Genomic DNA, 18,134 nt, shown 5'->3' with positions numbered 1-18,134 from the left:
AACTTTCATTCCGCAACAGCATTCTGCTCCGGTGGCCGTCCCCCAGCCGCGCGAGACCAATTGACAACGATCGTCCCAAGACCGTGGCAGCTAGCCGGTGCGGTGTGCTGCGGCCGGTCGGTCGGTCGAAACTCGACCGGTCATAAATCTCGAAATCAATCCGTTGCGCGGGTAGAGAGAAGTGCCGTAAAACGTCCGGCGCGTCGATAATGAACGCGGACAGGCCGGAATACGTTCATGTGGTATCTTGATAGCGGCGCGGACGTAGGGCGGGGCAGTCTGCCGTAGTGGGAGTAGCTGGAGGTTCCGGTTTTCCGGGATCGGTGTTGCAGACATGCCGGACGCGGCTTTTCGGATGATTGGCTCGCTAGTACAGCCGACACGATCGGTTTCCGGTCACGGGACGTTGGATTCCAGGTCGCCGCCTTGCCTGCCGTGGAGTAGTCCTTTATCGATTCGCGCCTGCCTGCCTGGTCGTTAGCGATTTCAGAACTACTTGCAACGCGACGGTTAACAGGAGAGGGAAGCCGGAAGAGACGCTCTCCACGGGTGTCCGAACGCCGCTTAGAGTCCTCGATGGAAAAAAAGAAAAGCCGTCGACACGACGCGACGGTTCTAACCGAGGAGCGCGAAGGGATCCGCGTCGCCGTCGCGTCGGGTCGCTTCGAGTCGTTCGGGGCTTCCTAAGTACCCAGCGCGCGAGGAGGTGTCGACCAGGATGGCCTTGCTCTCGATAAAGCCACGCGATTTGCGGCTTGAGCGGAGGCGACGCGCAAAAAATCCATGGGAACCGGTGGTAAATCCGACCCTGGCGCGAGTTGCTTTTTCGTCGTGTTTTCTCAGCACGAGGGGACGGATCGTGTACCACGAGCTGGACGACAGGAAAGAATTCGTATCTTTTTTTGTCCTTTCAGGCGACGAGGTAAAATGTTAAGTAATGCCGTAAGTAGCGGATAGAGAGGGAGGGGGAGAGGGAAGGAAAGAGAAAGAGAGCGGCGAAGTATGTCGAGTATCTAGCGTCTCGTGGATCGATAATCGGACGGAAAGGTAACGAAGCGCGTTCAGCTATAAATAAAACAGGAGTTACACATATGACCGCCCGCGAAAAATGCCGGGGGACTATGGTCGGATTAACGAGCCTTAATGACTTCCTGCACAAGTTTGAACTCGATCGAAGAACGTATATTATTCCGCTAATTTCGACTCGATTCGCGGGAACTTCCAACCAGTTCGAAGTACTATCGATCAACCGGAGTGCGGGGGGGGGGGGAGGAGAGGATTGGATGCATGCCTTCGGAATTGATTTTTGGCGAGAAAGGAGATATGGCGGATGTGAACAAGCATCGGTCAAACAGGCGGCGCTCTCTCTCTCTCTCTCTCTCTCTGGGCTGTTCCGTGGATGACTCGTTCCCCCAAAAGGCGTCTGATTAACGAAGGAAGCAATTTCGCGAATAACGCGGAGAGCCTTTCCTCGTAGCGGGGCCGGTTTACGAGAAAATTCCTCGAAGTTCCAGCGGTTTGCGAACGCTCTCGAGTCCGAAGGTTCTGTAAGTGGCATGAGCCCGGGAGGAAAGTCGATATCCCGGAGTTGGTCCGATCACCTCGTAAAAGAAACACCGCCGCGAGAAATAAGATCGGCGAGTTCAAGCGGCTCGAAAAAATCCGCCCCGTGCGAACGAGCTTTCTCCGAGAGAGATGAGAGGAGATGAGATGGAGAGGAGAAGAGAGGAGAAGAGAGGAGAGGAGAGGAAAGGATCGGAGCGGAGAGCGCCAACGGAGAGAAGTTTCAACGGACGTTTTCGAACGGCGATAGTCTCGCTGAATTTCCCGGAAAGAATCGACTGGGTAGGATGAGAGGTCGGAGCGGCGGAGACGGCAGTGGGGGCGGCGGCGAATGCGGGGGTGTGGGGGTAGCGAGGGGAGAGAGAAGTTATCGGCGGCAGACGTCGGTAGATTCCGAAGGCAAGATCAACAAATATCAGCGGTGCGGGAGGGCGAAGGAGAGGCTCGTCAAATAAACGAGAACGTGAAAGGAGGATCCGCGGCTGAGAGACTCTTTGTTCCGTCACCGAAACCCAAACACTTTTTATGTCTGCGGCGAGTATGACCTCGGTGTTCCAGCGGAGGCTCCCCCGGCCTCTTGCCAGCCGTGGCCGCCACCTCTGTTTACAACCGTGTCAGTCTTTCTCCTTTTCCTAGTGCGTTACCTTCGCGTCGGTTTCGCTCGCACGCTTCTCCCTCTCGCGGTGTCTCTGTTCCCCCAACCGGCCGGGCGTCCCGCAGCACTCAACGGGGGCCGGGTCATTTATCTAAATGGCTACTGGGTGGCCCGGGCTCTGGCAGTGTCCTGTCCCAACAAACCAAAACTAACCCAATCACACGGGACCGCGAGCCGGCACGGCTCGGCCCGGCCCGGACCGGCCGGTCGGCTCTCGCAGAAGAAAGGAGCCCGAAAAACAAACGCCCAATACTCGAGGGCCCGCCGATAGAGATTGAGGCGTATTGCGTTCCGATGACCGGACCGCGCAGACCCGAAGACCGGGCCGAGACCAGTTCCGAGTACTCCGCGGGCTCGTTCCTGCCCGCCTAGTTGCCGTTCCTTCGCGTAATGGAAGTAATCCGACCTCGTTGAGAATATTTAACGGCCGGCCGCAATGATACCGTGCCACTTTCGCGGCACTTCCTAGTATCGTTGTTATGCAATGACACGCCGCCACCTCGGGACTCTGTTTCAATGACTACCACGAGCCGTTAGATCCCGTCCTGTGTCGCTTCGCCTCGTCTTGTCTCCAATCGCGTCGCCTAGATATTCACCGTCCATGTCTGCGTGCCAGGACAGCCCGCGACGCGTCCCGACGACGACGCGTTTATTTTCAGAACGCTTCCCGATTTTTGACGTCAGTCGCCGCTCCGTTGCGTCATCGGGGTGTAGGCGAACCCCGCGGTTTGGTTAATTCAGTTTAAAAAAGACTCCGAACGCTCGGGAATATCCAAATGTCAGGCACACGTTCCCGCGTGAACGGAGATCGGCGCAACCCCTGGGATATCTTGGAATGTGAAACCCATCCATTATTGTTGCGATGTACAGTACGCGGAAGTATTTATACCTTGAGTCAAGTGCTCATTTTTAGAGAATTCGCTGGGGTAATGAAAAATCCCAAATATTATTGATCTCGCTCGGGTTCTACCTCGAGGATTAGGCAACATCTTGGTCTGTAGCTCTGTGTCTACGTTCTAGCTAGCTTCACCTCATGTTACTGAGCTCTTTGTTCAGCATTCGTGGCTCTAGAAAAAGGATGAATTCTTCCTCTCAGGGCAAGCACTTCTTTGAGCATTCTAATTTAGGTACTTAGATGGTCTCTGACTCTTTTTGTGACGTTATCTTAACCCTTAGACTTGTCCACTTTGCGATTCAATTGATCGAATAGTTTTTACTTCAGAAACGATAGGAGGATTAGGTCTAGATGAAATGCCTGGAAAAACTGTGGACTATGAGGGTTCAAGCTAGGAACCGGCGAGGGCTAGAGGTATTTTTAATGGACAATTGCGTGGTTGGCTGGCCCCTTCCAAGAAGCTCCATAAAGACACGATTTTGAAAACAGCCGGTCCCAGGCGTGGGTGGATGGGGAAAGGAGGAGCCCGCCGGAAAATCTCCGGCGATGAGCTCTAGAATAGAAGCACGTCAGTGGTGCCATAAATCCGTATGAGGCACGGGACGGGCCAAGTTTGCGGCGCAACGAAATCCAGGTATAGCGGGTGTTTTAAAACCCCGCGGACCACGAGTTTGCATTTTAAACGAACGGTCGGGTTGCGGGGCGAGGGTCGGGACGGCGGGGGCGGAAAACAACGCGGCAGCCACGCAAACGCGCCGGCGAATCGGATTAAAAAAATTCACGAGGGAGTTGCCGTTCCACGAGCGTCGAGGCGCGCGTGAACGGCGTGGGAGGGCGTCAGAGGAATCACGTACCGGGTGGCTCGTTTCGATTCGATTCGGTTATTCGAAGGTAACAAACTTCCTGTGATTTTACTGCAACGAAGTTTCGCGATTCCGTTGCGCACCCCCGGGGTAATTGCCTTGTCGAACAAAAATTTTATTCCTCCGATTTCGGAACGGTCCGACGCGTTTCGCCGCGAGTCTTTCGCGTATTTGTGCGCGCTGCTGCGCATGTAACAGAGCTTATAAGAGATTAATCAAGCTTACGGAAGATCTAGCTTTATGGCCTAGCCTCGAATTATGTAACATTAACGCGCCGATGTTCGAGTAGTCCGACTATTATTTCATTAAAATAATAGGTGAGGTTTCCCATTTCTGGCGTAACGTTCAGTTTTTACTGTTTAGAATTAACAATATCAATAATATTCGCTAATTACGTACAAGAACTTCCTTGAAAATAGTACACGGTACTTGAACAACTTTTTATTGTTGGGTACGAGTTAGTTCCAGTTAATTACCAATATCGGTCCACGTCGATTAGGATCAAGTGTGTAAAACAGGAAGCAGGTTTATTGATAATCTACGAACGCGTGGGATCAGTTGAGTGTCGAGCCTGCGGAGGCAACGAAGTAGCTGCAAGAAAGTTACCGCCTGGTATCGTAACCACGCCGCCTTTTCGGTAACTTTGGATTGCGTAACGCGGTGCACTGGCGTCAAGTGCTTTCTCAGTTTGTTCATGTGCGCGGAACGATGGCTGCGATGAAGGACCGTTAACCATAGCGGTTCTGTAGGTCCTATTTCGCGGCTGTTCTTATTCAGCAGCGAGATCCGACATTCCGATTTTGAAACAGCGACTATTTTCGTGTGATACCTTCTTCCCAATGATCGAGCATGTAGAATACTCCATCGAATAGCTTCCGTTCCGTCGAAATACTATTCCTGACGTGTTATCGTGGTATCTCGACGACATTGTTTGCGCATCCTCGGTGTACTCTTCTAACTATAGCTAGCATTTCGGTTTACATTCCCCTTTACGTCGTTTAACTGCTCCGCCACGCGGCTCGTCTATCCGCCTGCTCTATATCTCCTGGAGATACACAGACGCGACTTGTCATAGCGGAAAAGCAGATACGTTTGACATGGTTCACCACCGGGGAGCTGGCCTTGAGCGGCCAATTGACTTTGATCCATCTATAGATAAATCCCTCCCTCCACGATATCGTAAAAGCTTCTTTTGTGCGTTCAGAGCGGCGGTGGTCCGCGGGACACTCGTTCCAGTCCTCCCCTGTTCGCGCCGGTAACCTCTTTCCGTTCGCAGTAATATTCTCTGATGCGGCTATTCGTTATCTCCCGGGCTCCTTTTGCTAGGCTACTGGCTGCCTCCAGGGGCCTCGGCATTCTGGTCAAGTTCCTCCGCCTCCTCCGCTCCTCCCGGGGGATTCATGGGAGCGTCCCGGCATTCCCGTTCGGCCGCGTAATCTATTTACGGAGCGAAAGTCGCCACGGCGTCAAGTATGAATATTTATCGCGGCGCACCCGTTCGAAACGGAGCACCGGGTGTGTGAAGGGTTGGGGAGAGAAGGTGGACGCCGCGAGAACGCTAGCGTGCCCCTGCCTGCCCGACCGCACGCGTCTCCTCCGGGGATTTCTGCGTCCCATTTGTCGACAGACCATCCGGAGCAAAAGGTGGCCAGCACACGGAAGAATTCTCGTATGTCATCCTGGCTATCGATCCTTATTTGGTGCAGCGGGATGGGACGAGATCATGCCGAGTCTCAAGTTACACTCGCTTAACGCTGGGGGTCCCGGAGGTTACGGGATTTGTCATTAGGGTGAGTCAGACCTTCGCCAGGGCTGTGCGATGGCTGATCACTCTATCGACCTGGGAGCTTTCCATTATTCTCGCAACGGCCTTCAAACTTTACAATCTCGTTCGCTGACAGCTCCTTGGGTCTAACTATCCCCTGACTGTTTGTACTAGTATTTTCTCAGGTTTTCTAATCCCTTTGGACCCAGAAGGCTCGTGAAGAAAAGAAACCAATCTTTTTATTCATTAAAAGGAACGTATCCTCTAGGACAACTCTAGGTCCTTAGACACTTCAGACTGTTTCTCAACATAGATTTTATTCTACATGTATGTCTATAAGTTAGACTGTTAATCCATTAGAATTTATAGCTACTATCTGCAGCTCTGTTAAAATTCCAGTACGTTCTTCTATAGTGATGCACTATAACCAATGAATCTCGAACCTCAAATAATCTCAACTTGTAGATCCAGCCATGTTAGTTTTCGATCAGCCGATCATGTGTCCCTCGAGATGTTACGCAGAACTATAGCAGACGCAGGAGAGTCCGGTTTGTCTATTTCGAATGAAGCAACTCAAATAATCGCATAGAAAGGGAAGAGTTATCACTAACGTTTCCCCGGTCGGGGTCGCGTGAGGCTAAATATGAAAATGAGCCTCGAACGCTTCGAGAACGAGGAACGTTCGACCGACGTTGGTATGTATTCAGTCTTAACGCAGGCATAGACAGAGCCTGTCCCGCGCCGCTGTCCGGCCAGACTGTATGCTCGTTATATGTCAATACGCATTGCGTGACACGAGCATACATAGGCGACAGCATGCCGAGGCTCATGGCTGGGCGTATTCAGCCGTGAAACTCACCCCAACGCGTTTACACAAACACACGGGAAGATACATACACTCTCAAGTAGGTTAATCTCCACCCGGTTTCGATCGAGCCGGTTATCTCGAGGGGTTGAACGCCGCCTGACCCCGGAACTCCTGGATCGTCGCCGATTATCGTGGGTCTACGGGTGGATCGAAGTCGCGATCTATCTTTGATTCGCCGAGACGGCGGATTTTCCGCCGTGAATTTCGTGGATAATCACTTTACCGTGGCTGGAGATTTGATTTTCCATTTAATTATAAACGAAGAGTCTACTGGTAGAAGCAACTTTCTCTGTAACACGTTCCCCAGTGAGAGGAGAGCGGAGTTGGATCTGCTAGGAAATGGATTTTGAGAGGAGGTACAGCGAACACAGACATTCGTAAATACCCACCTTTTCAATTAGTTATTCACTGAAAATCTTCTTGCGAGCGCGACAAGAGAAAACCATTGTGGCAATTTTCTGCTGAATTATTTCAGGGCTGATTTGATATGCTTGCGACAACGTCTCTGCGAAGAAATTTTAAGATTAGCTTGTCATGTATCTAGCTGGAACATCGTATGTAGTCGTGAATTATTTATTAGGGTACTTTTGTTTGGAGCGTTTTGTTGAAAATTGTGTCGCACTCGGTATAAGGTATACCAGACATTCTACTGTCGCGGCAAGTTCGATCGGTTCGTATAACGAACGCTTCGCTCCCAACCCGGTTATCGCTGTCCCTCGTTGGAAATTGAATGTTTCGCTCCGATATTTACGAAATCATCGATTTCCGATCGCCGACGATAAAGATACGCCGGGGCCGCCGCCTCCATTACGTCTAATTACGGGACGCGGCCGTTTGATCGAGCCGTGTTACCTTAAGGCGGCGGTCACCTAGATATCGGCATTGTTATCCTGCCTGACCGCAGCCACTTAACCGAGTTGTAAGCCCCACGAGTTCAACTTTACCCTTCAACAGGTGTTTAGGGAAAGACAATAATGTCGCGCATGCGCCCCCAACTTCTTAAGGTCGCAAAGTTCGTCCGAACAATCTGACCGCGGCCATGCCTGCGGACCGTGATGGCATCCGTACCGGAGTTAATTGAGTTTCCGGGGAACGGTATATTTTTTTCCGAGCGAGGGATGATCCAGGGGCCTTTCACACCAGAATTACCAAAAACATTCATAGATTCGTGGTTACCATTCCACATCTTTATTCCGATCAAAATGGTCCTTCGAGTAAATCAGCACAAAGGGTTTTTTAGTTTATAAAATGTTAGAGTAGGATTTACATACAGCACTTTAGCGATTTCAGGATACTTTACCTTTGAAACGCTCCAGAACTTCCAAATCATTTCTGTTCGTTTCACAGTTTAAATTGTTTGACTTATGAATGTATTTAAACAAAGAAATGGAGGAAATTAATAATCATATTGGTTAAGAATTTGGCAGAAATCTGCACTACCGACTATAGATAGCTGGGATTGTACATTCTACCTTATCCACGATGGATAAGTTAGCAGCAGTCGGTAATAATACTGCAGGACTCTGTAATTCAACAGTCGGGAAGGTAGAAACTTACAAGGGTTGGTAGGCTGTCGGTATAGCAGTTACTCGGCTTGAGCCAGATGGCAATTCCATCCAAAGAAATGAGCCTCCTATTTTGAAAGAGTGTAGCAATATAAATTACACCGATAGTTTTAGTATCGAGAGTACTTTGACCTGTAAAGAAATGAATACAAACGAAAATGAAATACAGAATGGAAATGCGTGTCCGATTTTCTAATTTCACTGGGACTGGTCGTTCTACTAGATATTTAGACGCAGAAGTCAGTGAAGTTTGAATTAAATTTCTAATTGCATCGTACATTTGTTACAGGCATTAAATGGCGCCGAGGGCACCGTTCCACCCGGAAGAGTGTACAAGAAAGTCGCGATCGTGGAGAACTTCTTCGACATTATTCATGCTGTTCACGTTGACCTTGAGGGTCGTCCGGGAAAGCATGCTGGCCAGAAGAGAACGTACAGGACGGTAAGATTGCAAACAACTCTAATTAATTTCATGTATATGCGACGTAGAATTAAAGCAAACGTTTGAGTTAGACAATTACGCAACACTGAAGAATAATATTTAATTTTAATATTCTGCAAAATATGCTTTGGAAGGCTTAGTGGAGATGCTACGGACAACAGTTTACATGTCGCTTGTTCGAGATTGAGGGAACATCATCGTGTTTTAAATTGAAAAACTCATGTGAAAAAGAAATATATTCGTACAGTTTTACCATCAGCAACTTCGTATCGAATTACGAGGTGTGGTTGTTCGGAACGTCCAAAAATTGAATCTCTGTTCGATAAGTATGATTTATTACGAAAAGCTCACAAATTAGCTTTTATCTTTTTCAATGAACTCTCCACCCCTCCCCAACACCGCTGTGTACGAGATTTCCATTGTTCGAAGCCGCACACAGCTCATCAACTGATAACCCGCTGATGGGTAGACGGTTTTTTATTTTCCACTCCTGATGAATCGCGGATATGAAATAGCACATCATTATCTTTGCACGCCTGTTTTAAAAATTGAACATTTTCTGCCGGTGATGTATTTCAACATAATCGGCACCACGCCGAGAGATTCCTGTGCTACTGAATTTTCGAAATTAATTCGATTTTGTAGCGGAAAATCAACCGTGGTTAAATCACTCGTTGCTCAACTGGAAGTCAACTTACGCAGAAGGTGGAAGATATCTTGTTAACTGACAATGTTGCGAACTCAGCACTTGGGTTACGTTGCAATCCAGTTTTTAATCGTTTCTAGTATGGTGAAAGGGCTTGAAAAAGTGGTAAGCATTTCCTTAGCAGTCAATGTCTTTTGTGAGTGAATATTGTTGCTATTCTATTATATTAGGTCGTTCGGAAAGTAAATTACTTTTTCGTGGAGAGATGGCATTGCTTCCATTTGTTATTTTTTCTTTTTTATTTAATGCAATTTGAATCTCCAGGTTTTCATTTGTTATTACTTAACCTTGTCTTAAATCGCAAAGTTGAAAAAATCAAAGAGAGAAAGAGGATCATAGAACAAAATGTTATAAAACTTATTCTAAATAGTAAAAAATTGGCTTACATTTTCACTTGAGAAAACGAAATCGACCGAACACAATGATAGAAGAATAATAAATTTTCGTCAGGGGTAGTTTTGTTCGGTAATGGCAATTTTGTAAAACATCGTTTCTCTTAAATTTTCCTTGATATTTGAATATTCATGCCTCTTCCGCGATGACACAGTTTGCCTCGAGTTTGCTTTATATTTTCCGAAACTATTTTTCTGCACTGTCGCTGCACAGGCTTTTATATCCCACAATGCATTATCAAGTGGTCCCCTATTTTGCAAGTTTCACAGTACGTGTTACGATAAAAAGTCATACCATTTTATTTGACTCGTATCTCACAATTTTATTTATCCTCAACATTAAAATTCGTCCTAAGAGAACAAAGTTTCGAACATTTCCAACAGTCGGAAGAGCAGTTTTGCGTCCACGAGAAATAGGGTTGCCAGATCTTCTATATTTGATATGAGTCTTCTATATTTGAACTTGATCTTTACGTACCTGTAGGAAAATTTTCAAAAATGTATGTCTGAATAAAAAAGTTTAAAATGTGCTGTGTACCTCTTTTACTTGAACTCCTATACATATTTTGAGCCTATCTCGTATATGTATACATAATTGCAGTTTTCACTACTTCTTCTATATTTGGATAAAACATTTCTGGCAACCCTAACGTGAAATGAATTTAAGAACAAGAATCGGCGACGATCTGGGCAGTTCAGTGATCAAAGCAATTGGCCATCGAACGAAAAATCCCGGATTTGATCTCGGTTTGGTTCCGGCGAGCTGACTCTTTTTTCCAGGCAGCAACAGCAGAACTCAAAGCGTCGCGCAGTTTCACTTTGTAACTCTTATACCCGAAACCCCGCGTCACCGACACAAAATCCCACTGGCGTGTCCTAAAAAAAAAAAAACAATCTTTGCAGACCGTATCTAGTGTCATCCGAATTCAATCGATCCGGACAACGAGCTCCCTGGGGAGGATATATTGGCGCATCGATGACCCCGAATTCGTTCGGGTGTCGTCAGCACGCCGAATTCTTGCATGACCGGCCGCGACACGTGATATTTACCGTTCCCGAGGGAAGGCATTGAGGCATTCAAGCGTCGAACACTCGATACCACACGTCATCTCACGTGTTCCGGCCGCGCGTTGGCGTAGAGCTCTCTCCGGGGTATCATATCTGTTCTCCGACACCCTCCCTCCCCCGATCGGTTTTGCCCTCTTTCTCCGTTGGTCCGTTCCTCTTTCTCCCGTGTTCGCAACCCCTCCGACCTTCCCGCTCCATTTCCCGTCTCGCTCCTCTCCGCCCCCGCCGCGCCGCCTCCCCCGCCAGCCACCGTCCGCCAGCCCACCCCATCCAAACCGCGTCCTCCTCTTCCTCTCTCTCAACCGCTGCGATCTGCTTGTGATTCAAAACCTCAGGACACTTGTTGCATTGCCTGCTTACTCGTGCACCCACACACAACCACCGTTCGACGGCCGCGCGCACACGCACGCGTACCGCTCTCGAGCCCGATCCGAGCCCGAGCCGCGACCGTGAAACCGTTTTAAGTCGGCGTTACCAGTCCGCGATTCATCGGCTCGCGGGGCATCCCGACGCCGCGCTCCGTCGCGCCGACGGAGGACGTCGATGTCCCGACGCTGGAAATTCGGCACCCTCTTTTGTTGGCGCGCCGGCTACACCTGTGGACTTCGTAACTTGTCCAATCTTTTAACCCTTGAACACCCCACCAGCTGAGATCAATGTGGACGTATCTACTGTGGTTTTTCACCCTCCAAGGTCCTGCGTCGAGTCAGGCCCCATGTTATATTTCGTTCCAGATGTTGATGTATTCGAGTATATATTTTTCATACTGCTTCGAACAACAAACTTGATTATTCTTTTACTGTTCATTTGAAATTAACATGTCCAATACCAACTTAATCAATTTTCTATGATTTTGAAGCAATACAAATTATTTGATGTTGCATTGAAACTTCAGAATTTAATTTTAGGGTAAGAGGTTATTTCAAAATAAGAAAATCGCTATCCCCGTTTCCTCTTTTGAGATTGTTCGAGGTATATTTTATCCTTTTCCAACGAAAGTTATTGTTGATTGCGTCGCTGCTCGGACGACCACTTTATAGTTTGCCGCTAGATTCGAAATAGGACGAAAGGCGGTCCCGAGCCATTAGTGCAATATCGATGTGAGTCAGAAACGACACTTGTACAGGCTGTTCGGCAATAGCTGGGAGAAACTTTGTGTAATGTAAGACCGAAAAAATGCACTCTGCGTAGCCCGTTTGTAGCCAGAGGTGTAAAAGAGTACTCAATTCTTATTCTATCGAGTATTGGCTTTGTGTTCACTGATTCAATCCCGTTAGAAACGTCTTCACAGAAGTGAATAAAGGCTCGAAGAGACTCATTGTCAGTTTGAGCGATCGAAATCTTCAAACAGTTTAGGGTGCGGCGTGGAGGGTCGCGGAATGCGAGGGTTGCGACTCGTGTAAGAGGGTGCCGATTTGCGACTAATTGATACTTAGCTATTGGGGTAATTAGCTCAAGCAAAATACTAGCATAAAAATCTTCTAAAACTACCCTTAGAACGGAGAAGAATGAACAAAATTACCTATGTTATTTAATCTTCTTAAAAAATCATGCAGTTTCTCGTTCCCTGGAGTACTTCTCACCATTATATAATTTTTCTCTTGTTCCGTGTATCTCGCCCATTTAAAAAATAATTAACATTCACCATTAGGAATCGCGATGGCAAAGATTTTTTTAGAGTCCAGAAGAACTCCTGCCGCAGCTTCTGGTTCTCGGTGTCGCGTTGATCTGAAAGCCATTACCTCGGTTTCTCACCCGTGGACCCTTTTTTTCGTATCGCAGACGAGAGCACCAAGTAAATCTTATCAAATTATCTCACCGTTCCGTCGCAGATGTGTGTCTCTTTTCACACATACGTGTACACGCGGGCGCCAGACACGCACATATATCTACGGGGAACCTTTGTCTTTCTCGGCTCGGAGGCTCCCATCCTTGATTAAGTTATGCCGCTCCTCCACCTCCTTAGGGAGAAACGTTTCCTATTAAGAGGCAGAGAACATCCCTCCGGCTAAATACCTCCTCGCAAAGACATCAAAGTTCCGTTACTGCTCATGAATTTTCCCTGGTGGGCGTTCCGCGTGAAACGGCTCCACGTGACGTTTGACAGAGGTAGGAAAGGGGTCACTCGTGTCGTTTCCCGTACCTCGAACCCCCTTGCCTCCTAATTCTTCGCGAGGCTCGCACCCGTCCCCCTCGCAGATGCCAAACGCCGGGGAGAAATTATTTCTGTCCGCAGGAAAGTGTGCTTGAAATAGTTCCTCTTTCAAATTCAAACGCTTCTTTCTGCACGGTGGGCAAACAACTTCAGGGTCAGCGTCTCGTCGAACACTTTTCGCCACCTCCCATGGAATTGTCAGGCGTCGAAAGACTTAATTCGTTGGCCAGGTCAACGTGAAGTTATCAATTTATCGGTGTGCTAATAAGCCTAGTTGATTCATAGCTGGTTAGGCTGAATCAAAATACATATAGAGATCATTTTAGTTCTTCAGGAACGACGTATGGGCATTGTACTGGTTTTCAAATTTCACTGATTCAATTTCTAGAGTTTGAAGGTAGTTATGACACCTATCAGCCAGTCCAAGCCTCCCACAAATTATGATGACATCTGTAACATTATACAACGTTGGCTGTGTAAAAAGAAACTGGCAGGTACACGTCGTCTCTGAAGGGTTAAGGAACTTCTTACAAACCGAGACTTCAGGGAAGAAATTCAAGATCAGTGGGATAACATTTCAGTAAAATTGTCCTCCTGTTTCAAGACTCCTACACCTTGTCAAAAAGACTTTACTGCCTAAAGTCCTTTAGCAATCACCAGTCGTGTTTGATTGCAGCAGAACCGAATCCAAAGCATCTCTGCTAAGCCTGGATGACCTGCGTCCCGCCAAGGTCATTCAAACGTGATAACATTGTCTATATTATTGAAAGCCAAGCATCGCATCAATTGCCAAAGAATAGCTCCATTTTATCTAGCCTCTGTTACATGTTACTAAATCGTGTAGGAATAATTATTTTTCGAGATGCGCGTCAGGTATCGCGCAGACAATGTAACGAGAAAACAGAAAAGTCGCATTTCTCACACGAGTGTCCGGTTTCTTTGCAGATCACGGAAACGTACGCGTTCCTACCCCGGGAGGCGGTAACGCGATTTCTGCTGGGCTGCACGGAATGCCAACGACGCCCGCGGACCCCGAGCCCGACGAATATATCCGGCCAGACGCAGTCCAACGCCGCGACGCCGATAACGACGACGTCGACAGCGTTGAGCCCGAACACGGCCGGAGGTCTAACGACGGGGACGACGACGTCGCAGAGCGGCTCGAAGTCGCGAGATGGGGGACATCACGCCGGCGAGAGCAAGAGCCTGTACAGTTACAGGCATCAAAAGCATCACAAGGGGAGCTCCACCGCTACGGCGACGGCGGCGACAACGACAGCAGCGACGACGACGACGACGGTGACGGAGAAGCAAACGGTGGAGAAGGAGAAGGAGGAGAAGTACAATCCACTGAGTATCACGAATTTGCTGAAGAAGGAGCCCGTCACCGGCAGCTTTTTGCCGAGCGCCGCGGAGACCCTGCCTGAGTCCAGGCGAACCCCCGAGTCGGACCGGGCAAGCTCGAGAAGCTCGGCTTCGTCGAAGAGGAAAAGGATGTTGCCAGAGGGCCGGACACCGTCCCCTCAGCCCAGCCAGCCGTTGCCAAGGCCGTGGAGCCCTGGACTCGATCCCAAGAACACGCCCATCGACTACAGTCTTCCCATCACTACCTCATACCTGAAGCATCAGCAGAGGCTACTCCAGGCGGAGAAAAACAAGGCCGCCGCGATTAAAGAGTCCGAGATGGAGCAGAAGGTCACCATTCTACCCGCTGATGAGATTGACAGCGTGGAGAGGGACAGATACTCGCCGGCGACCGGGCTGATCGATACCAATCTGAACCTATTGGCCACCATTCAGCACCTGCACTGCCAAGTGATGCTGGCCCTCACCGAGAGGCTCCGACCCTCTATCACGATGCCAAGCCCCCTGGTTCTACCCACCGCCGCCAACATACTCACCAGTGGCATGATGATTGGCTCCGAGGTGTCGGTACAGACCGGTGAGCATCACACGTGAGGTCGTCGCGGATGCCTGTAAGAACACTACGAGAAGGACCAAATGATCAAGACTCTGCGTTGCCTGATTAACTCCTCCTTTGAACGCTTCACTAACTGCCCCCATTGGACACTCTGAATCGTGCCGGGCAGACACAGTGATGGAAAAGCTCATCGTCCTAGTGGTTACAAAGAGACTTTTCACAACGACAGCTTCTCCATTGTGATTTAGGGGACGGAGTTACAGCACAGTAGTGACGTCGAACTTGTAAAAGTTGTGAAACACTGTGAGGATTTCTGGTCTCCCTTAGCGGCACCTTTCATTTCGCTGGTCGATGAGTCGTTATGATTGCCAACCCCGAATCGAGTTAAGGTTTATTTATCGCCTGGTGGTGACTGCGGACGACGAATCAATATCAAAAACGTATTTAACCCGTGTAAATGTAGATATTTAATCAAGTGTACCCCGGCGTCTGGGATCATTCGAATTCAGGGCTCGCTCTCTCTCTCTCTCTCTTCGAGATAATAGAAATCATTAAGGCTTCATCGGGGAAATGATCCGACGTAGTCTCGTCTAGGAAAAACTTGTCCGCAGTCTCCGAGGGCAACGCTAATGCGGCTAATATCCGGTCCGACCCGCCATTCGAACTATCGGATAACCTGATCATCTATTAAACCGGATAAGATCAATTACTTTGCCGGGCGTTCCAGCGACAACGTCACTTAAAGCGGACTGGGTCGGATCGGATCGGTTCGGCTCGGCTCGTTTCGTTCTGTTTCGTGTTCCCGATATAGGCGAACGAAACGCGACGAATTATTCGTGAGCCTGTCAAAATATGGGTCGGACTCGTCGCATGTCACCGATTTCCACGGGCCACCGCACGTCGATTCCGGTTACGGATCGGAAACGGACGCGCGGTATTTAAAGATCCGGCTACCAAGGATCAGAAACGGACGGCGAATTCGACAGGGATGATTGCTCGGCGAGGACAGCTTCTGAATATTTCACGATCGGCGAAGAGTGTCGCTGCTGATCACCCGCCGGCCATTCCAGTCAGCTGTATGACGGCTCGCAAGTCACCAGCCCCGCTCTACCGATCTCGGGTAAACGCCGATCGAGATTTAGTCGGCGGCCACCCCACCCCCCGTTTATTTACGATCGACCGTGAAACGTTTTTGTCCGCCGGATCGTCGCTCGGATTATATCGGTTGCGAGTCAAGTATTTAAGGAACGTCTCGATTATTAGTCTGTCGTACGATCTTCTTTCAATCGATTGTGTCTTGTTTACGGTCACGTTGATTTGTTCGTTTGACGAGGAACGTTTTACATTGCTGTATTTATGAATTGAGTCTGGGAATGTCTAAATATTTTGCTAGACTTGGAAGGTTTTAACTGGAGGAATGGAGAAACAGCTTTCTAACACGAATAATTCAAGTAAACAAATATTATTTTACTGTGTAGAAAACAACAGTGAAGTATTTGTTTTTTACTTTAGTAGAAAATTTTAGTCGAGAACTTGAAAACATTATCCTCTTATCCTTCGTTTTTGGATATGATATTCGTATTATTTAAGAAATTTATGAAACAATTCATTTCTTAATTCATATAGCCAGACAGACGATGATTCTACATGCAAGAATAAGTGGGAAAAAGAATAACATTGTTTTGTTTGGCGCCTTGTTTTTGAGAAAATCGTGTTTGAAAATCGCGAACCAATACAGCTGAAGTAATGCACTTTTGTTCCGATATAAGGCGACGGTGTTTGTTCCGAAATGAGGAGAACGAAATCAAGCCGCATGGGTATTCTGATTCGTAATACGGCGAAAGATGGTCCTGAGTCTTCGCCTTACATCTGAAGGAAACTGTAATCTTCTCAATGAATACCAAGTATGCATGAGACTCAGCTGTGTTGCTTCACAAATTCCTTTTGCATTCCTTCCGAGATCCACCTTATGAGACGCGGATAAAACTGAAGCACGTGAACCCGGATCTTTAACACTAAACCTACCGAGCACGAAAAGCGATTAAGGATGTTCTGGATGTATATAAAAACGCAACAAAATTTCTGAAGATTTGACAAGATATAATTCTTACTAAATTAATGCAATTACCACAGTTTGGGTTCGATTCACTACACCGTTTAAGAATTATAGCAACTTAAAGTTTGCACATTTTAAAACTTGAAAAAACGCAACTAGAAACTGGAGACTTTTTTATATATAGTAAAAATGATGTAATTAATTATGTTCAAAATTTATTAGGATTCACTAAACGGTTACAGAGCAAAAAATTATAAACTGTTACAAAACGCGACAACTGAATATAGCTACAATCAGAGGGTACAATTATTCGCAAAAGTCACTTACAATTTTTTATAATATGAAGACAATTTGATTAAAAAATAAATATAACATGAAATTCACTAATTAAACGAAAGCTTTTTAAATTAATCTATTTTTTAAATCCAAAATATACTCATGAATGGCTTTCATTGCCAATGTATTGATGGATTTCGAATTTCTTGTAGTTTTGTCTCTCACTGTACCTCCAGAACATCCTTAAGATATTTTCGCTTATAAAAATGACAAGGCTCTATTTATTTATATTTTGTGCAATTTTTGTCACAATATGCGCTTGGACAAATTTATCGAATCAATTTCCATGTAAGCAGCTTCATAATGTCAATAATTGTACAATGAAAAATATCAAATCGGTCATTTGACCGGCAATGGTAGGTTCAGCGTTAAAAAATGTTATTCTGTTTTTTCAACTTATTTTTACATGTAGAATCATCTCCTGCTCGATTGTAGCACCCATCCGGCCACACTGTTTATAATAATGTTTCCTGAACACCTCGTCAAACATTACAAATTCAATCAAGATTGCAAATGATTTTTTAACTTCTCATGAGAATTTCCTTGTTTGAGTTTCAATGTTCCTAATTTTGGTTCGAATTTGAACAGCGGTACTAATGGTGGACTGTGCGCATAATTACAGTTAGTGACGTAAGGGTTCTGAGAATACTGTCTTAACACGTTTGCTACCAAAGAGTATAGCGTACCTATGTATTGTTTGCAGTTGGGAAAACGTGTGCACCTAAACGTAAATCACACTAACAAACCATTTTGCAGGTGTGAAACTTTGTATTTCAGACATACATATTCTTTGAAGTATAATTTCCACTGATTTATTACAAGATGAATCGTTTGAACTGTTCCAGTAGCTGATGATGTTTAATGGTTAAAAAATCAATATATAA

The 18,134-nt window shown here is 47.1% G+C and overlaps 1 protein-coding gene across 7 annotated transcripts in view; it reads left to right on the top strand.

Moving 5' to 3' along the window:
- The window catches only part of LOC143215607 (uncharacterized), an 86,021-nt gene extending 69,536 nt beyond the window's left edge, over positions 1-16,485 (top strand). For all 7 annotated transcript variants that reach the window (XM_076437879.1, XM_076437878.1, XM_076437876.1 and 4 more), the window contains 2 exons: positions 8,464-8,616; positions 13,883-16,485. In XM_076437879.1, the coding sequence (XP_076293994.1) occupies positions 8,464-8,616; positions 13,883-14,896 (1,167 nt within the window). In that variant the 3' untranslated portion in view covers positions 14,897-16,485. The remainder of the gene's footprint in view (positions 1-8,463; positions 8,617-13,882) is intronic.
- The last annotated feature ends 1,649 nt before the right edge of the window (positions 16,486-18,134 follow it).

This window comes from Lasioglossum baleicum, chromosome 14 (assembly GCF_051020765.1).
Source record: "Lasioglossum baleicum chromosome 14, iyLasBale1, whole genome shotgun sequence".
Lineage (NCBI taxonomy): Eukaryota > Metazoa > Arthropoda > Insecta > Hymenoptera > Halictidae > Lasioglossum > Lasioglossum baleicum.
The sequence above is the reverse complement of the archived record's forward strand: the minus strand, read 5'-3'. Positions and strand labels throughout refer to the sequence as shown.